The 20,634-nt window shown below is 55.5% G+C and overlaps 3 protein-coding genes across 3 annotated transcripts; 1 reads left to right on the forward strand and 2 right to left on the reverse strand.

The window, feature by feature from the left end:
* Positions 1-289: 289 nt before the first annotated feature.
* BESB_028180 (Ras family protein) lies at positions 290-4,713 on the reverse strand (the record flags this gene model as incomplete). The annotated part of the gene is made up of 9 exons (XM_029361492.1): positions 290-319; positions 1,062-1,127; positions 1,603-1,663; positions 2,040-2,097; positions 2,421-2,463; positions 2,853-2,956; positions 3,537-3,638; positions 3,879-4,036; positions 4,577-4,713. 9 exons carry the CDS (start codon positions 4,711-4,713, stop codon positions 290-292), a joined length of 759 nt encoding a protein of 252 aa, XP_029215392.1.
* Positions 4,714-7,613: 2,900 nt separating this feature from the next.
* On the forward strand, positions 7,614-11,624 carry BESB_028190 (uncharacterized protein; the record flags this gene model as incomplete). Its single annotated transcript, XM_029361493.1, has 1 exon — positions 7,614-11,624. The coding sequence occupies one exon, from the start codon at positions 7,614-7,616 to the stop codon at positions 11,622-11,624; it is 4,011 nt and encodes a 1,336-aa protein (XP_029215393.1).
* A 2,396-nt stretch (positions 11,625-14,020) lies between these two features.
* On the reverse strand, positions 14,021-18,677 carry BESB_028200 (uncharacterized protein; the record flags this gene model as incomplete). The annotated part of the gene is made up of 10 exons (XM_029361494.1): positions 14,021-14,135; positions 14,299-14,402; positions 14,739-14,781; positions 15,108-15,249; positions 15,420-15,548; positions 16,597-16,711; positions 17,162-17,269; positions 17,765-17,804; positions 18,235-18,271; positions 18,596-18,677. The coding sequence occupies 10 exons, from the start codon at positions 18,675-18,677 to the stop codon at positions 14,021-14,023; spliced, it is 915 nt and encodes a 304-aa protein (XP_029215394.1).
* Positions 18,678-20,634: the final 1,957 nt, after the last annotated feature.

A 20,634-nucleotide genomic window follows, 5' to 3' on the forward strand; every position in this document is an offset into this window, starting at 1 on the left:
CTTTTTCAAAGGCGCGCATCGATTCGGCACTCCTTGGTGACAAAGTTCGTCCCCCTCCACACCACTGGAATGGAGACAAGCGATTTGAAGTGAAGTGAAAATGAATTTTCAGCAAAACAGCGGGTATCTCCTCTCGCACGCCATGAACTCCAGATCTGAACAAGTCTGCCTGGTAAATGAAATTTCGAGGCCCCTTACTGTACGCACCAGGCCTCTGTTCCAGGGAACCAGCAAACGTTCACGCCGAGAAGCATTCAGAAACACCTGTTAGCATTCTTGACGTCATGCTTCACAAACCCTTCTCCATCGGATTCACTCCCTGACCCAAACAGACAAAACACGAAGCGGTGAGCGTTTCTACAGGTGATACGGATGCCCTCCACACACCGAAACTCGCCACTACGCCGCCGGAACGAACGCGCAGCAGCTACTTGTGGCGACAAGGCACCGCCGCGGCAGTCCACGATGTAACACGTCTTTGCATTGCTCGGCCGTCTTCCTCAATGTACCCTCTGGCGTTTTTGCTTTTTCAACTCCGCGTCGCCTTCGGAGTACTGGCCGTGACTCTCCTTGCTCATGCCTGCCAGCGTCTTTCAGCACTTCTCTTCCTTCGCAGGGTGCCTTCTGCGAGCGCGCCGGCTCTCGTTTGTGCTTCAGCCGTCTACATGACTGAACAGCCGCCCTCTTCTTCCTCCTCGGATGCAGACTCCTTCACAAAAAGCGAAAACAGCACACAGCCAAGACGCAGATAAACCCCCATGTAGCAGCACCAAAAAGAAGGAAGCCCAAACACGGAGCACGAGTGCGAAGGAAAGGAAAACGAAGACCGCGTCACGCGGACCCTCGCGCGCATGCAAAAAGGTTAATAGATAGGTCGACACACGCGAGAAGGCACACCGCGTAAAACAACGCGCGAAAGATCTGGCAGCCATGGATATGAACGCGTGCGCAGTTCTCGCAAAGACGGAGGAAGAAACGTCCACGCTGCTGACAACTGCCGATGCGCGGAATGAGGAAGAAGAGGACAGTCACACCGAAACTGAGGCGCAACACAAACCTACCTCTTCGTATTCAATATCCCACAGCATGACGCATCCCAAAATGCGGTAGACCATCTCCAGGAACATCTGCAAACAAACACCGCGAACAAACACATGGGAACTAACGTTAATGCGAATCCCGAGTCGAATGCATGCCAACACAACCTATACTAGTATGAACACACTTCACCAGCGAGCGAGCCGCAGTCCGCAGCGCCGATTTGCTCCAGATTCCTTTTAACTCCGAACGCGACAACTTGCCTCTCCATGCATCCATCAATACACATTCTATACATCTATCTTTCTATCTGACTACCTGTGTGTAGCTATTATATCTGTCTACCTGTCTGTGTACCTGTCTATCTGTCTACCTACCTATATCTGTCACATCTATCTACTAATCTTTACATCTATGGATAGGTATACATCTACCTATCCATCTGCATATCTCCACAATTACCTCGATGCGCGCTGCCTCAGGCTCAATAATGTCTCTCGGGACGGAAGTGGGTGAAGTTAGTGTATTATTCCTCCGAGTGTCTCGAGGACTAATTGGCCTTACCTTTTCAACATTTTTGCCATCAACCGCGGAGACCTTCCAGAAGCGGATAAACTTTGTCTGTCTGCACACAGCCACGACCGAGGCACAGACAAGGAAGCCAGCAATGTCTGTAATGCAGATTGATGTATGCGTGCATGCGAAGTGAAACCCGGTTCCTCACACATCCGTAAATATAAACAAATACCTTCGCATATGCACGTACGTGAATACTTTTGAGCGCACACAGCATTCGCGAGCGATGGCGTAATGCCCTGCCACGCTCAAACTCAGCCGTGACGGCATCCTTTGATCCAGTAGATAAAGACCTTCAAGATCTAAACCAGCAGTCCACCCCGTAATATACACTTCCCAGAAAGGTAGTTTATATATGAACATAGGAATCCCTCCGCAAAGCGGATGAAAAGAAAAGAACAAAACGCCCCAGGAAATTCCCTTACGCGAATATCTCCGCCTCGCCGATGATTGCCTGAACTCTCTCTGAGGTCGGATCCACGTCTGCAAGAAAACGCAAGACGGAACCTGCCAGCGAGAGATCCGCGAGGAGAGACGGGGAGGAAAAAGACAAAGCAGCAACAGACCTGGAGGCGCTACTCTAAACAACTATTGCTGAGCGTGTCTGGGGGGATGATGGGATACGACCCAATCTCGGAAGAGAGTCTCAGATGCGCAGCATCCGCCGAGACGACTTCTCTGCGTCTCAGACGCACTTAGCGCGCATCCTTCAACACCGCGGGGTGAGACACTGCTGCGCATGCAACTGCACTTCATACATATCCACTCCCCCCTGCGACACCCCCCCTTCTTGTAGTTTCGCCTACCGTATTTGTTCCCGACAAGGTAGACGATCGGGCGCAGACTCTCCTAAAACCCACAAGACACAAGCACGCCTCCTTCGCGAGCAATGGAAAATGAAATCCTCTGCTGAAACTGAACCTCCTTCCCGCTTAACTCCGCAGGTAGTGACCTGAAAGTACCTCATTAGTTCCGCACAACCATGCCCGCTGCCAGACACGCATGCAGCATCTCAAGGGCGTGAGGGTAAATCGCTACCCCTACTCAGCTATTCGAAGCTCTTCCCGCGGTTGCAGCGGTTCGCCTCTGGCGCGATCCTATCCGCGTCAGCCTTTCTATCGGAGGCGGGAAGAGAACTCGCCTGAGCAGGCATTGAGCCCGAAGACACTACGCGAGGTGGAGAGGCGAACTTTCCGCTTAGCCGCTGTACTTTCTGTCCTTCCAACCCTAAGCCTTACGCGCTTGTAGTCGTGAACGCTCTCAATGAGATCGTAAATCTCCATGGCCTTATGAAGCGTCGCCTTTCGGTTCACATCAAAGACGATTACCATGCCCATTCGCCCTGTTTGAGAAGCCACACAGGGGAGAAACACGCACAAAAGACGCATGCGAGTCCGGCTGCAACGCCCATGCTTTTCGCAAGAAACGTGCCTGACTCCTCGGGTGAAGAATAGACGGATGGCGTCCACCGCAACGGGGCTAAAACGTACGCCAGTTGAGACGAGCGATCATCACCAAACGCCCTGTCACTAATGAGAATCTTCGACGAAACACTAGTCGTTGAGCAGGCGAAAGCCTCGGTTCAGAATGCGACAGCACACAACCCCACGCAGATGGAATGGGAGTCGATGGCACTGCCTCACTCAGGTACCCTGACATAATCAAGGGCGCGGCACAGCTAGATGCTGCGAGACCGAAATAGGAAGGACGGGCGATAAGAGGGCGAGCGCATCTCGCGCGGCACCGCGCGGATCGCCGCTCGTGGAAGAACGCGGGCGAACTGTTCCAACGCATCCGAAAATAGATGAAGCTGTTTGCTGTAATGCGTGAACCAGTCAAAACGCGAGGATGGGTAGCGACGACGCGAGGCGCTTGAAAGGCAGACCAAGAACGACGAAAACTGAGCTACGAGAGAGACTCACCGTTTGTGATGGGGCGGTAGGGCTCGCGAAAGGTCACGGGGACTTCGGGGGCCTTCCAGAGGCTGAACGGGGTGAAGTCCGTCACGCCTTCCTTGACTGTCACTGAGACAGAAAGCCGCACATGGCCGTCACACGTAGAACGGCAAAGTGAATCGCGAGCGACCCTCTGAAGCAGTCGAGGCCGACGGGCGCAGCGCGGCAGAAGAGAAACGACCTCAAAACGCATCCAAAAACTGCGAAAAGACTTGCAGTGCACGCCTCAGGAGAAACCAACAAGCACGTGGACATCAGAACATTGCATTACAAGACTAAGCGAAAGAGACGAGCCAAAAGAACACTTACTGACTCTCCGCTTCATGGTCATGAATTTTCGAATGTCGCGGCCTTCATCTGTTCGTCCGACGTCGTAGGTGTCCTCCAGCTCGATGCACACCGAGCGCAGCGGTGAGTCCGCGGACCCATTTTCTTCCTCTGGAATGCGACACACTCTGTAGTAGAGGCTGAACGGAACAAAGAGAGACATTCGCGCGCGTGAAAGCAGCTGCCGACACTTAGGAGTGCCGATGCAACATCCAGGCATGGAACAGGACGAAGTGCAGCAGAAAGACAACTTGCTCAGACGGCCCATGGGCAAGAAGAGATCCTTCGCCACCGCAAATCAGCATTCGCGCAGGCGATGAGTTGCCTCACACATGATGCTGTTTGAAGCACTAGGGCTGCCACATGCATAGACAGGCCCTTCCAGCTATATCTGTATATATACACGTCGATAGATTCATAGATATACATGGATAGGTGGATAGACATAGATAGGTAGATAGACAGACAAATAAATAAATAAATAAATATGTACACCGGAAGGGAGGGCCTGTCCCGGGCAGTCCAGAAAAGAAAATCCGGGGTCGTACAGCTGGAAGCAGGCCGACAGAGGCGGGCGAGGAGAGGAATATACAGCAGGACCATGTTGAGCTTTTGCAAGAGTTCTAATTGTATCATATTAATTTTATGAAGGCCTATTTTGTTACAGGAATGGAACGTACGCCGGCCACTCTGTTGTGAATGTAGTGTTTGGTTGGCAGTTGTTATTGACGAAGGCGTTAATGATGGAGGTCTTCCCGCTGCCTCCTCCCCCGAAGAAGGTGATCCTCAAGAGAGGAAAGTCAGCGCCCGTCGCCATTTTGAGTCTTCGGGACAGACATTGACCGAGCCGCGGGCAACAGAAAGGAAAGAGAAGAGGTGAATTTCACGTCCGAAAACAAGTAGAGGAGCGTGGACCGGCTCGAAACTGCCGGCGATGAAGACGCAACAAAGGGAATGGAGGGGGGTACAGCGACGGAAGAGCTGTGAGGCGGCACGGGGAAAGCGAATGTGAAGGGGGAAGACCGTGGACACGAGGAACATGCGAAGCAGTGCAGAGAGGAGCGAGAAGAAAGCAAATTCGTGGAAAGCGAAGGGGGGACAACACACGTTTCAAAACTCTCCCTGCGAGTTTGTGCCGCGCTCGCCTCGCCGCGATCTCTTCGCGCGCCTACACGTGGCTAGATTGCTTCCTTCCGACAGACTCAGCCCCCCTGGATGTTTGTCAGAGTGCCCAGTTGACTTTGTTTCCGGCTCTTGCGGGACAGCCAACATCGTGGTGGCGGAACGTGGCCGAAAGCCTAGAAGAAATGAATGTTGATACGACTTTCTATTGGACACTGTTCTCCGGCCTCGACTCTCCTCTCGTGTATCGGCTCGAGTTGAGTTACTGCCCGTATCGGCGCGAGTTGAGTTACCGCCCGAATCGTCGCTTCCCGACGCCTCTAACCCATTGCCTTGAAGGAGGGTTGACTCAGAAACAATGATGCAGAGTCGCTGATAAAGGCGCAGATACACGCAGGACTTGGAAATGTGTAACGAAAAGGGAATGTGCAATATGGTGCAGCCGACGAAACTCGCGCGACAGGATGTTGTGCGTGACGAGCCACGTTCGAGTCACAAAGACACAAACACTCTGCTGCGGAATACTGGAAGTGAAAACGAACGCGAGAAGAAAATCAAGGAGGCCAGGAAAAAAATCGGAGACACGTAGCTATAGATTAAGGTGTCCAATAGATGTGGCGCATGCGCTAGCTGGCATGTCAAAGGGATCAGCTGCTTACGTTGACGCTCCCTTCAGGCATCCGCTCAAGGAAAACACGGCTAGTTCGCTCTCAAAGAACATATTCTTCCAGCTTAAGATGACATTGTTTTGAGGAGGGAATGCTACCAGGAAGCTGGAGTTCTCTGCTGAAGAGACTGCACCTGCGTCCCGCAACCACCACCAAGCCATTGCCACGGTTCGCCCTGGGTGGTCATGACGCGTCGCGGAGCAAGGCAGTTGTTGAGTTAACTCCACACTCATTAGAGGGAATGTAGGGTTGAGACGCGCAAGGCACTCAAACTTGAAGTCGTACCACGTTTTCGGACTTTTGTGAGTCTCCTGAGTCGAATTCTAGCGTCGCTTGAGGTGTACGTACACTTCAAAAACATGCAAACCCCTGAGGGGGGCGTAGCAAGAGAGGTTTTTCTCCTCTATTTTTCCGTTGAAGGAGTTTTGGTAGTTTCACCGTATGCGGATTGCTTAAGCGTTCGTCACATGCGTTTGGCCTTACGCACTGTTTGGCACATGGCTGGTCTACGGGTCCCGCGCTGTTTTTCAACGGGCTTCTCCGTGTCAGTGACCCTGGGCTGCAAGACAGCCGTGATAGACCTGGAGCTGTAGCGCGATTCCGGTATGCCCGAGCAAGGCGCTTTCCACGTGTTTTATGACACATCACTTTTTTTTGAAATGTGCTGCTGGGCAGAAACTGACCGTTTCCGACGAGAGGGGAACCGGGAAGCTTTTGGGAGCCTGCAGAGGTCGCAGCTAGGTGGCAGGTGCCGCCGCGCTCCCACTGTGTGCTGTGCTGACGGATGAACACTCGTGTTCATCTAAGGTTTCTTGCACAGAGCCACCGTGAATGCCGCTCCAACTATTTTTTCTGTAGTAAGGTGCTTCTACCGGTTTCATGTTCACTTATAGAATGATTTCTCGCTCTGCCAGCGAATACTCGGGAGTTTTGCGGTAACGCATCGCGCCCCTCTCCGCCGGCCCGCCGACGCGCTGCATGATCTGTGTCCTTGTCTTTTTTCGTTCTTCAACGGCATTCAGTAACCGATGTGGTTAATTGCAGGCGCAAGTTTGCGTCGGTGTGCCGTCTTGAGGTTATCTTCAGCGCCGAATACAGCACGGCGAAACGCCGTTCATCAAATTGCACTGGAGGGCACTCGTCCTCGTTCCCGAGGATCGTAAGTGTCGTGTCTCTAGTCCTCGGCACACGCGGATTTTCCGTGTAAATTGGTGTTTCTAGTCCAGAGGAGGACGTTCGGAGCCTCTCACACGAGAGAGGAAGGGATGTAAAGGCGACGGCAGGCAATATCTGCACACGAGGAGAACTCTTTTCTTCGAGGTTTTCTACCGACCGCAGCTGAGTGTGTTCCCTCGCTAGGGCCCTTCGCCCGCAACTCGCACCGGGTTCGAGCAGCGTTACAAACTCCGGCTGTTGGTCTGCGTGGCGGTTCTTCCCGCAGACATTTTTGAGTTTTTCGCGCTGACGCCTCCCGTGGTGTCTTCAAATCTACGAGGAGGATACCCATGCACTCGCGCGGGCGTCACAGGACTGCACGGTTGTCTCTCGGTCTCTTGGAGTGTCTGTGTCTTCAGTTGTTCATCCACTCGACTTTTCGTTTTCGGCTTCTTCTTCGCCGTATCCGCGTCACTTGATTCCCTTCTGTCCTCGTGGTCGTTTCGATGCGTCCTCGCTTCATCAGCCTTTGACGCATTCAGCTTGCCGCCGTTGTCCTCCTGTGGTTTCCATCCTCTGTTCTCGCTCCTCTAGTCGCCAGCAGTGTGTGTGTCTCCCTGCTCGCTGTCTGTCGTTCCCCTTCGTCAGGCACGCAGAAAGGACTGGATTGTATGTTTTCGTGTGCCTGCTTCCCGTTCCTGAGTTGTTGATCTTCCTGTTTCTTCTTTCCACCGTTTTTCCCCGCCTTCCCCTCGCTCTGCAAGTCGTGAATATGACGTCGATGGCGTGTCGCGCCGCGCCTCCGTGGCCGCTTGGTGGCGCCCTGCGTGTGGGAGTGTGGTGGACGGCCTCGTTGTCTTCTCGCCTTCCGCACATCCGGGCGCGTCACGCGTTTTTTCTCGTCCCATTTGTGTCCTTTATCTTCTTGTCTGTGGGTCTCCTCTCCCTGACGTCCCCGTCTTTCTTTTTCTCTCCTCTTTCCGCCGCCGCGCGGCTCGCGCTGCCTCTCGCATCCCCCTCTGCGCTTCCGTCCTCCCTGCCGGTCTTCCTGTGTGTCGTCGCGCTGCTCCTGCTGGTGTCGCTGGAGATCTACACGTTTGCACGTTTCGCGGCGGTCGCGTCGTGGCTCGAGGACCTGCCCTTCTACCGGCCGCTCCCCGACAAGAAGTACCTTTCCTTCATTCTCCGCGCCTGCGTCCACTACCCCTGCGCCCGCCTCCACGCGACACTTGTCTCCGAAAAGGAGGAAAGCCACGCAGCAGCCGCGGGCGAGCCACGAGAAGGGGACGACCTGCCGCGCAGAGGAGCTGCGGCGGTCGCCGCGAGGCTGCTGCTCTCGTCCGTCGGGCAGCCCCGGGCCGCGGCGGGCGGCGGAGAGAACGGCAACGAGAGCCAGACTGGAGATCAGCCGAGCCCCCCGCAGCTCCGGGGAGAGGAAAGCTTCCTCCGGCCGACAGGCGAGGCGGCTGCGTCTCAGCGTGTCCCCGAAGAGCCGCGAGCAGACGAATCCTCTGCGTGCGTGAACGACGCCGATCCGGCTTTTCTTCAGCCTGCGCCGTCCTCGGCGTCCTCGCCGCGGCGTCTGGACTCTCTGGAGGCCGACGCCGCGCCTTCCGAGTCTTGCTCGCACGCGCTGCGCTGTCCTCTGTCTGCTCAGTTTCTGGCTTCGCCTCGCGCTTTGGCACCTTCGCCCTGCAGCTCGCCTGCTTTCTGCGCGTCTGTCGCGGACGACAGCACCCGGGCGACGGCGCTGAGCTGCAGCGGGGCGGCGCCATCCCCGTGCTGCGGCCACGCCTCCTGGGCCCAGCCGCCGCATGCGTTGACGCCGTCGCCTTCTGTGAGAGTTCCAGGCGTCCCGCCGGTGCCCCCGAAGCGCTCGGCCCCGGCGAGAAGAGCCTCGCCTCAGGTGCGGAAGGGCGACAGAGAGGACGCCAGCGACGGCGCGGCCGCAGACGGCGGCTTGGGGGAGGCAGACAAGCGCGCGTCTGAAGTTGCGGAGGGCGGAGCCGGGACGGAAGTTCTCGCAGAGATTGCGTCGTGTGATCCCGAGGCTCTGGGGAAGATGCCTCTCTCGGAGGCCGGGCAAAGCGAGGCGCGCGGTCTTCTCTTCAGCCATCCCCAAGAAGTGTTGGCTTCCATGCTGTATTACGCCTTCTTCACACGCGTCCACCCCACAGAAGTCTCTGTCGGTCTCCTCGCCTCCTGGCTGCAGGCTCACACGCAGATCTCGCTCGCGGAGTGCCGCGCGGCCATTCGCCAGATTCAGGCGCGGGGCAGCTTCCGCTTCCTCCTGGACGACGCAGAAGAGGCAGAAGAAGGGTGCGGCGACGACGAAGATGGAGGAGACAAAGGATCGCACCCGCTTTCGTCGCTGCCCGCGACCTCAGGTTCTCGCGCCGCGTGCCACTCTGTTTCGTCTTCGTCCACAGCCTCCGTCGCCTCCTCTGGTGTGTCTACTCCGATACCTCTCCCTTCGCGGACGCGTCCAGCGGGCTCGCTCCTTATTCCGGCCTCTTCGTCCTCTCCTGCGTCGCATGTTTCGAAAGCCGTGTCGTCGTCCGCATCACCGGCATCTGCCTCCTCAGCATATGTGGCCTCAGCATGTACCGCCTCGTCTCCCTCGCACCTCTCTGCGTCGGTGTCCGCCTCTTCTGCGCCCGTGCGGACGAGTATCGAGGCCATTCAGGGCTGGCTCTACGGCGCTGCGCCGATTCTTCCGCATTACCGTCCGCTCCTGTTCCAAGTTCTCGTGGATTTCTCTCATTTTCTCCTCCGCCTGTGTCTACGGCAGCTGGGCTTCGTGTCCGTCGGGCCTCGCTGTGCGTGTCGCGTGTGCAGCAGCACGCTCGAGGGCTGCGAGCGGCGGCAGCGCCCGGATGAGCGTCTCTTCCAGAGCCTAGGCGTCGATTTCCTTGGTCGCAAGCGAGCGGCGCAGGCCGTCGGCGACATGCCAGCGGCCGCGAACGAGGCGGAGGCCGCGCTCGGCGGCAGGCCAGAGTTCGCGGCAGGGCTCGGCGACGACGAGACGAGTGGCGAGGACGAAGCCGCGATGCTGGAGGGCGGCCTCAAGTCGGTGCGCTTCTTTGTCTATCTGCCTGCCGCGATGGTGTCTGCGTCGCCTGAAGCCGCCTCGGGTGCGGCCTCCGCCTCGCCTCCGCCTGCTGCGGCCGCTGCGCAGAGCGGAGTGAGGCCGCCGGTCGTCCTCGTTCACGGATTCGGATTCGGCTTGCTGCCCTATGTCCTGCATGCGTTTCTCCTCGCGCTGCGGCAGCGCTTCTTCACCGCGCCGGACGACCGTCGGCCGATCATCCTTCTCGAATTCGCCTGGCTGGGCCTTGACGGGCAAGGCGCCGAAGTGATGCGGCAGGCGCGCCGCATCGAGGCGGTCCGGGCGCGACTCCGAGACTGCCTGCACCGCACGAGAAAGAGGGAGGAGAGGAGTCCCCCAGAGCGCCAAGGAGCGCCCCCAGAGGCGGCGCGTGAGGCAGGAGAACCGAGGGAACGCAGAGACGAAAAGGACCTCGTCCGCAGATACTGCAGCGCCCAGCGAGAAGCGGACGACGTGGCAGCAGATGCGCCTCAACGCCAGCGCGAAAGAGCCGAGTCAACCGATGCGGATTCCGAAGACGCGGGCGCGGAGGACGACGAAGCATGCCTGCCTCCGCCTCTCCTGTGGACCGACATCGTCCCGATCATGCCTGCAGTCTGTCGAGCTCTCGCAGATTTCTTGGAAGACCTTCACCGGGCGCAGCTCGCGAGTCTCCGCCGCGCGCGGGCGCAGGGTGGCGACGCCCAGGCGCCTGAAGCAGTGGCCTTCGAGAAGGAGGGAGACGCCGAGGCGGGCTATCTGGAGCGCTGCGGGGTGAAAGTTGACGTCATCGCGCACTCGTACGGTACAGGCATTACATCCTGTCTGAACATGCGCCACCCGTCTCTGCTGCGTCGCTGCGTCCTCGTCGACCCAATCTGCTTCTTTCCGAACTGCACGGTCAAGGCGCAGCTCGTCCACAGTCAACCCTGGGAGGTTCGGCTTCTCTCGCGGCACGAGGCGAGCGCGCGCAGCCTCCTGGATTCGGCTGCCGATGACACCGCCAGGCCCCAGCGACCCGCGACCGAGCGATGGTGCTCAGAAGAAGGGCGCGCGGCTCCACAGGACCATCGCGAGCCGGGCGCGAGAGGTGCAGCAGCAGGGCGCCTCGCAAACGACGACACACTTTTCCAGACGAGCGAGGCGGATTCGGCAGATGCGCTCAAGCGGAAAGACGAGGCCTCCGCTGGAGCGGCAGAGGGGCGAGCCTCGGCCGGTGGGGGGGCTGCGAACGCGTTCAGCATCACGCGTTGTGCGGCTGCGTCCTCTTTCTCCTTGTCTAGGCTCTTGTCTGCTTTCAGCTGGACATCCGCGGCGGCGGAAGAGGGCGGCGGCGCGAGGAGGTGGGAGCAGCTGAAGGTCGCCCTCCGCGTGCGGATTCTGCGCGCCATCGACCGTTTCGCGCTCTTCTTCTACTGGATGGTAGTCTACCGCGAGCTTGGGACGCGCATTACCACTTCGCGGCAGCTCCAGGGGCACGAGTACCTCGATCGCGGGGGGCTGCTGCGGCTGGAGGAGCGGCTGATGGTCGTGTTGGGCGGCTTCGACTTGATTTCGCCGGCCGATAACGTGAAAGCCTTCATCGACCTCGTTGCGCCCGCCGTAAAGTGTCTGTACTGCCCCGGGGCACACCACGGGGTCGTCGCCTTCATGCCGCCTGTGCTGGCGGCCATCGAGCGATTTGTGTCTTCGTGAGCTCATCCCTTCGCTCCGCTGAGCACGAAAAACGTCCAGGGGCAGGGACGGAAAGACTGGCGACACTGTGCGAAAATATGTAGACACTATAGACAGATAGGTAGACATACTTATATGTTGATAGAGAGATTTCCACTCAGTCTGGGCTTGCGGCGTGCGTTTTCACGCGCCGCCAGCCGAGGGGATGTCGATCCGAGACAGTGCGCAGCAGCAACTCGCGCGTGATACGCAGAGGAGAGCGCGCAGGCAAAGCACGCTAGAACTCGATAGGGAAAGAAGGAAGGGCAAAAACCCTACAGGGGTTTGCAGAGGGACCGCGTGAGGAGATTGACGGTCTGCACCGGACGGCAACGGTGTCGTATACGTCGAACAGAGGGACTCGAATTGCCTTCGAGTGCAGAGGGGAGCCTTTATGTTTTTGGGTGTCCGCTGGCCGTCCAAGTGGCTGACGACAGTTTTTTCCTGGCCTGCGGAGTTGCGCAGGAACCTCTTTGAAACACTGATTGTAGACAAAATGTGCCCACATCGTTTTGGCGGCAGGTGCGATCTTGTATCCGTAAATGAATCGAGTGTGTAGGCGCGCCAACACGAAGTGTTTGCGCGTTTCTGTGTCGGTACGGAGAGCGTCCAGCGACCATGTGGCGCAACTCCTCTTTTTGCTCTTGATCCCTGACTCGATTCGTGCTTTCTGCCGTGCCGCCCCCTCATATCGGCAAGCAGAGGTATCTCGTCATCCACAATCCGAATGGTCTACACGGGCGAGTTTGCGCCGGTGTGTATGTGAGCCAATCTGAGCAGAGATACTCAGGGTAGTCAACGACGCGTAATGTGACATGGTCTGTTCTCCGATTAAAGTACCGGCTCAGCGTGTAGAACCGGATCCTCTTAGAAAAGGGCGTTGTTGTGTTCCCGGATCAGTTGCTGTCTGTTCTCTCGAGCCTGCTTTCTCCCTCGCGCTCGTCTGGTCAACCCTCATGAAATGGACTGGTGAACAGGGAACCATGGAGTCTGCTCAAATTCCACGGCTGCGTAGTGCGTATGGGGGTTTCTGCGGCTCTACGCAGTGAATTGTATCTCGAGTTCTCTGGTTTTCTTCCTGCGCCCGTGCGGGAGGAAAGGCACACGCATGTGTGTATCATCCAGCGTGTGTTTCTTTGTGGTAAGAGCGTAACCGCGTCCAGAATATGCATTGGTGTTTCGTTGTTGGAATAGGATATTCGCATCCTGGTCAGGAATATGTGCGACGGTAGTTCTGTGTTTTCTGGTGATACCGTTGCGTGCAGAAGCGAGTGACGCTTCTACGAACCGACGACTCTGAACAGGAGCTCGTTTCTCTAAAGAGTCCGCAACTCGAAGCAAGTGACGCTTCTACGAACCGACGACTCTGAACACGAGCTCGTTTCTCTAAAGAGTCCGCAACTCGAAGCAAGTGACGCTTCTGCGAACCGACGACTCTGAACACGAGCTCATTTCTCTAAAGAGTCCGCAACTCGAAGCAAGTGACGCTTCTGCGAACCGACGACTCTGAACACGAGCTCGTTTCTCTAAAGAGTCCGCAACTCGAAGCAAGTGACGCTTCTGCGAACCGACGACTCTGGACAGGGGCTCGTTTCTCTAACGAGTCCCCAACTCGAAGCGAGTGACGCTTCTGCGAACTGACGACTCTGAACACGAGCTCGTTTCTCTAAAGAGTCCGCAACTCGAAGCGAGTGACGCTGCTGCGAACCGACGACTCTGGACAGGGGGTCGTTTCTCTAAAGAGTCCGCAACACCGAGTCGTGTCTGGATGTTTTCCAAAGCTCGTTTTTCAGATGAGAGTACCGCAGCGTGTGGCACTCTCTTCGAGTGTCTTGCTCAGCCAGAAGAGCGTTCGCTGTTCTCGCAGGCAGGACAGTAGCCTTGTGCAGTGGCTGAACCCGTTTGCGATTTGAGGGAAGCCAGATTGTTGTCTTCGGCTCACGTCAAAAGACAGCAGCGACCGTCAGACTGCGAGTGGCACATCTATTCTCTGTTTGCGAGTAAAGGGAAGCAGCTGAGTTTCGAGGACCAGCGCCCGGAGATGCGCATTCGAGGACACTCGCAGGCTTGTAAGACTCGGGGCACACTCACACGACGGAAAACAGCGAAGAGCGAGAACGATATGTGTGCGAAACGCGCTTTCGGTGCTTGGTCGGTGTAGAACGACTCCGATCTCTGTGTCTGCAAAAAACATTGCAGCGACGCGGGTGGCGTGGGTGACTGCGGATTGATACATACTAGTTTGTTTGGCTGCTTGGATGTATGCGCTGGAAAGGCGCATGTATGCATCTACAAGTAACTGTGTGCATCATGCATATCGATGCGCAGGCTTGAACACAGCCGTGTTTCTCGAAGAGACGGAAAACCTGCGAACGAGTTTATCCTCGGTTTCCTGCAGCAAAGGACTGATCGTCAGTTAGCCACGAAACGTCCAGAGCGGCGGCGGCGGCGGGTTCGTGAGTAGCCACGATGTCGTGGAGCAGCTTGATGACCCTGTATGGCAGGCGCACAGGAAAGTGAAAATCGTGGTTTGAACCCATGCCGCTTCGCTAGGAGTGTCCTCGCTAGATACCGGCATCAGCTTCCAGTGCTTTCGGCGCGACGGTGCATCATATCTGTTGAGTTGATGCAGTCGGTGAAAGGTCTGTGTTCTTACTTTTGCTCCGAGAGCAGTTTCCGCAGGACTTCGTCGCGATCTGCCATCGTCAGCTCGCTCACATGGTGAATGCCGGGCGCACTCCCCCGTGGCTCAACAGTGGACTGAAAAAACCGCAATCAGGGCCCATCAAGTTCGGTTTTTCGAAAAAACGACGTGAAACGGGCAGCGAAGTGGCCCCCGACTGGTGTGCGGCGGACGAAGTAGCAAACAAACGCGTCTCCCCGCTGTATAGGCAGCGCGAAGTCGCGGCATCCTTTAGGATACGCAACGTTTAACTACGCAACGTCCGCCGCCGAACCACTCCGGCTGAAAAGGCTCGCTGAACAAACCACAGCGGAAACCCATCGCCAGTTACGGCGTCTTTCTATTCTTTGACACGATGAATCCATCACACTGGAGTTTAACACAGCAGCTGAGCATCTGGACGAAACGCTTACCAGCCTTCGGAGTCCAGCAACTTTGGCACCGACGTCGTTTATTCTGCAAGAAACGCAATAAGATCCGCTCAAGCATTCCCTCCCTAAAAACGGCGTATGTGTACGCAGTAGATAGATGAATATATATGTTTTTTTTGTGTGTTTCTACTCTGTAAGAGAGCGTTTACGCTCCCTGCTAGCATATACGTATGCATATGAATACGGGCATGCACAGCTTCTAGCCGCAACGTCGATGATAGCTGGGGTCTGCTCTGACATGAAATCAAGGAACAGCATTTTCGCCTCCAGCTGTCGTGTGGCTCGTGGTGAGGTGTTGTCATCCTCAGCACGGAGGTGCATGTGGCTGTATACGTCTTTCCGAAAACTCACGCTTGCTGAAGGAATGCCACGAGCTCGTTTCTCATAATAACAGCTTTGTTTTGGGCTTCTCGGAGTTGGTGCAGCTCTTTCTTCTGGGTCTCGACTATCCTCTGGTATCGTTGGTTCTCTTCACGAAGGCGCACTCCCCTCTCTACAAGCGAGACAACGACAGGCATCTAGGATCACATGCTATCACTAACGCACATGCGAAAGGTGTAGGGTTTCGATGGTTCTAGATGAAGAGACAGCAAGGCGCGAAATGCTGTCATACGCAACCGATTCACACCTAGCTTGGGTTCTCCCCGTCGCGCGTCTACTCACCAAACATCTTATTTTGCTGAAGGTCGCTGATGCGTATGCGGTCCGGCCTCTCACGGCATTTTTTCCCTGATTCTGAGTCGTGGCCAGGCCCTCGACACTCATTGCCGACCGAGGGCGGGGACGATGCAGCTACAGATAAAAAACGGGAGCGGGACGCGGCTTGGCAGAGAGAGATAATCCCACTTGTATCGACGCAGGAAATCAATGTCTGCTCACACCGGCGTAGTTTGCGATCCGCGTTGTACGCAGGGAACGCTTGGAAGCTTTTGAGCACGTGTATGGGCTCAGCGATGACTACGCTGTATTGTAGGATCCGAATTCATCATTCAATTCATCAGCACGCATCGAAGTGTTATATCATCCTGCCCTTGCACTCCCGTTTGCGAAACCGTCGCGAGGGAAGAAGCAGCTAAAAGGCAGGCGAAGGCAAAACAATAAATGGAAGGCGGTTGTGCCTGTCCGGATAGTCAGCGATGCGAGAACGCATACCTTACACCAACTACAATCTTCGCCGTCGTTCTTACAGAGATGCAGATATGTCTGTATATATCTGTATATGTTCGACTCGGTTGATACACCCAGTCAAGAACAGAAGTCCTGCTGGCGTCCGCGTGAGATTCTGGCTCTTTTTGGATTTTCACTCACCTCCTGCTGAGCCCGCGCTACAGTCCGCCGTTCCCCTGGTTTGCTGAGGCGCTGCAGAGACATTAAACGCAGTTTCATTGCCCGCGACTCGGCATGCACGAGGGAGCGCGGGTTCTTTGCGGCAGATTGTGCCAGCAACGGAGAGCTCTGTCGTGCAAAAGAACGGAATTCATTCCGGGGCCAGCAGAAAGAAGCAACCTCACAGGCGGCGGTGATCTTGTCTGGAGTCTATGCATGCACGCATGTCCATGTCTGCATCCCAAACGTAGCGGTTAACCGATGTATATATATATATACATACATATGCATGACTTTATGTTGGAATCCGCAGTTGTTACACCAAACCATTGGACTTCCACATGTCTTCTCGAAATTGACCTTGTGCGCAAAGTATCAGGTAATCCATGACTTTCACGCATTTCAGACTCACTGATGCATAGATAGCACACCTCTCCACAATGACACTCGAGCACTGCCGTTGATTCCGCCGACACGAATCTGGAACGTCAGGTTTCGTCAATAGGGTGCTTACCGCGGTTTCGTTCTTTTTCGAGTTTTTTCCTCGTCAATACGAGCTCTTTCGCTAGAGCCTCCGCATGCTCCTTCTCGCAGTTCAACTCCAACTTGAGTTTCCTGTTCTCTTTTTGCTGAATGTCAATGAACAAAAAGGACATTTCTGAGAGTGCCACCGAAAATATGCACACAACGCACACCGTGAGGGCAGCGCCTCCGGAGCCACGTGAGCACAACTGGTAGTTAGTATGAGTCGTGGATGAGCACAACACGCAGATACATTTTGTACGATGTTTTCTTCGCATGTTGTCGTGCGAGAAGGCGCATATAGTCAACAATGCGGTACGCAAGTTGAGCGGTGGGAGACATATCTGTAGAAATACGTGTATCTGTGTGAGATTCTGAGTCCGTCAAAGGTGTCGTACGCCTATATATACTCTCGTAGACATTTGTGTGTATATGCATGTATACGGTGTATAAACCACTCGCTGGCTCTGCCTTATCTGTCGCGGCAGGCATAGCTTGCATTGACTGGATGGCTGGTTGCTTCATATCGTGTGCAGATGGAAGCTGGAGTCACTTACCAGAGCCTGATTCATTTGATCTGAATCTTTTGCAAATTGCTGCGCTGTCTGGACGTCGCGGAGAAGGATCCGATGCAGTGTGCTGATCTCCACAGGGGGTTTTTGTTGCTGGGGGCGCAACACAGCAGTGATACCCGACCTCTAGGGAAAAGCCTCAAACATGTGGTCAGTTCTTGCAGTGGCGTCTGCCTTACAGGGGCGGACTGCCGATGTCAAGTCTGCAGGGACTGGGGTTATGTTTGAAGGCGATAACGTGGCGGCGTTGGTCGTTCGTTGTCAACTCTGCAGATGTCTTATGGATACTGCGTGGTGGTCGGTTCTAATTCGCTGATGCGTGGAAAGCACTAGTCCTGTTGGAAGTGTCGCGTTCGAGAACAGTGGGAAATCATAGTTTTCCTGAATGCGTCGGCTGTGTGGTTTCGCGCGGCGTGGTGACCGAACACCAGCAGTGTATGTCACCCCATACGAGAGGCCTAATCGCGAGCGTGTGGCTACGCGTTACTTTTAGGGTTCCGAGGGCTCAGGACGAAATGAGAATTGAAGCTGAAGAATCTAAACATTCCTCTGAGTCTGTTCATAGCCCCTCGCGTATAAGCTGCTGACCTGCGTGGCTCGCACGGATGCTTCAAGCACCTCCTGAAGCCTGTCCATAGATAATGCGAAAAGGAGTGTAAAGAGACCTGAGTCCACGAGGAAGGGAACTGGGAAGTCTGTAGTCTTTCGTCTCTTACCGGCTTCCCGAGCTCCTGCTAACGCTGTCAACTCAGCGACAGTGACGCCCAGAGTGAACCGAATTTATTCCAGGCTCAAATTTTGCACGTCCGCATGAATGGTTAGACATACAGATATATGTGGAAATTTCTGTTACGTGTGTGTTGCAAGAGGAGGCGGAGGCTGTCAGCCGTCCGTGGGTAGGAAAAAAGCGTTGTCATTTCAAAGCCGTGAATCACATGACTCCGCTAAACTCTCACCGGGGGTTGTGACCCTTCTCAGTCATTTCTGTGACAGGTATTGCTGTCTTCAGCGTCCCGGTCTTCAGAGCCGCTGTAACGGCACCGTGGCTAATGTCTTACTGCATGCGAAACTGCCGCCGGTGTTGTTCTTCCTGCTCTAAGCGGACATATTGACAAGACAAAGACACTCATTGAAATACCGTCTAGCTGGCGCTATATATCCTGACTGTGAGAGCGACCAACGCGTGGACATGAAGAAGAACTATTGTCGCATATACAGGCACATAAATACACGTGTATAAGTATATATGTTTGTACTTCGCAAACTGAGGTCTAGGATTTGCCTACCCTCTGGCTGCTGTTTCCCACGAGAGGCAAACGTCGAACACGCAAGCCCTTAGCTCACCCCCGAGCAGGAAAGTGGCGTGCCCTATGAGGCGCAGTGCTTTTCTGTTCCTGTTCTCTCAGTCCGAGTTCTCACCTCCAATCAATTTCGCGGTGGATTTTTGCACTAGAGAGAGGCTGTGGAGGATGCTTCCATGAAGCTGTCGGATAGCCTCCATACGTTTCTCCGCTGTGCAGTCTCGGAAGTCTACGGTGCTGCGTTCGCGAATCGAGTCACTGAGGCCGAGACCGGGAGCCAGCGACCGAGCGTGGCGCGAAGACGCTGTGAGGCTGGAGCTGGGTTCGAGCACGCGAGAAACGCGGATTTCTGAGATATCTGGAGAGCTGTTCAATGCAGTTCGCCTTGGGCAGGGCTGCGGCCGACCCATCTACTCGGAAAACGAACCGACGTACCGTACAAACGAAAGAGTGGACAGAGCGCAGGTGAAGTCCGTGACCTCGTCATGCACTTTAGAATTGAAAAAAAAGGCAGCATACATTGCACGGGGGAGGACGGTGGGGGGGTTGCGCACAAGAAGACAAATCCTTGTCGTGATGCCGGCTCGGGTATGTATGCATTCAGACTCCTGTAAGACTCTCTCTCAGGAAAAGGCACTGCATGCACCCGGTCGCTGTTCATGAATCCTTGTCCTTTTTCTCGTCGTCAGGTTCACGCGCGGACCGCTGTAGAAAATTCTCTAGATCAAATGGAAGAACGAAAAGCTGTGAAAGAGACGAATGCCTGGCAGTAGTCGTATATCGCAAGGAAGAACTCACAAAATCGTCTGCATCGACAGGCACTCCTGGAGCAGCCACCTGGGCGTTACCATTCTCCAAGGACGACGGCGGATCCTGAGCGTCTCGAGATTTAGACGTGTCAGAGCTGCACATGTTTGTTAGGAGACAAACAGAGGGAGTACTTGCACGCACTCAGCTCCCGGCAGTCCTCAGAAGATTTTTCAGCTTCACCCAGGAAAGGGCCATACATCTGCTTGTGTCAGTGTTTCCTCGCGCTCGCCTCACGCGGCGTGCCGGACTAATGGAACTGGATCGCTGGGTAAAATCAGACAACATTTCACGGTAGAGGGAAGCACGGCGGCGTTTGAGTACGCCAGACCAAGAATGTCTCATCGAGGTCTTTGTTGCTGTCTGCTTCAGCAAGGCTGCCACACACCCTCACCTAGCAGGGTGTAGGCATTCAGTCAAATGACTCTCTCACAGCTCGTGCGTTGCCCCGGTCCCCTTCCCTCTCCTACTTTCCACGCGGCTGCTCCTAACAGACCATGCGTCGCTCTCAGGCAACGGGCGGATTTTCCGTTGCGGGACGAAGACGCTTCGCGTCTTCCGCGCAGGCGCTGACCCCGCTTACATTTCTGCACAGGCTCCTTCTGAATCTAGCGCTCTTTGATGACCGTCTCGAGCGCCGTTGATATGCTCCTCCTTGTCGTCTGCAAAGTAAATTCTTCCCTTCGCGACTTCAAGTCTCCCCTTCCTGCCAGGCGTTTCCTGCGGAGATGTCAGCTGGCTCTCGCCAGCTACGGTCCCTTCCTGACTTTTATCTAAATCTCCAGAATATCCCCCCGGTCTCGGCGTATCTGGGTTACTCATGGATGGTTCAAGCATGCCGGGGCCCGTTTTACCTTCGCGTGGCTCTGCGGGCTGGTGTGAAACCCCACATTCGTCTTCCCTCCTGCCGTCAATGGAAGGCGAACAGTCGACTCCAGCCACACTCCGCGGATCCTCCATTCTCGCAGCAAATCCGCGGACAGGTTCTCCTCTGGCTAGCCAAGCACTGGACGACGCGTGAACATCTTACTGACATGAGTGTGAAGCGTTTTACCGCATGGGAATGGCTGGATTTCCGGAATGTGGCTCGTCATAAAACAAAAAATCCCGGGGACGGAAAGATCGGTTACGAGCAACACACAGACTACCTTTTAGCCCGCAAAACCAGGAGTGGTGGAATTAGAACGGTATAACGAAAACATGACGGAAAAAACCGTGCCATTGTGCTCTTAGAGAGCCAACCCGCACGCGGCATTCCTACGAGGTAGACACCTCGAAGCCGGACTATAGTGCAAGTTGTTTTCGTTCAAATAACGACGACGACATCTGATACGCCGAACTCTAGCGAGC

This window comes from Besnoitia besnoiti (genome assembly GCF_002563875.1).
Source record: "Besnoitia besnoiti strain Bb-Ger1 chromosome Unknown contig00015, whole genome shotgun sequence".
NCBI classification, from domain to species: Eukaryota; Apicomplexa; class Conoidasida; order Eucoccidiorida; family Sarcocystidae; genus Besnoitia; species Besnoitia besnoiti.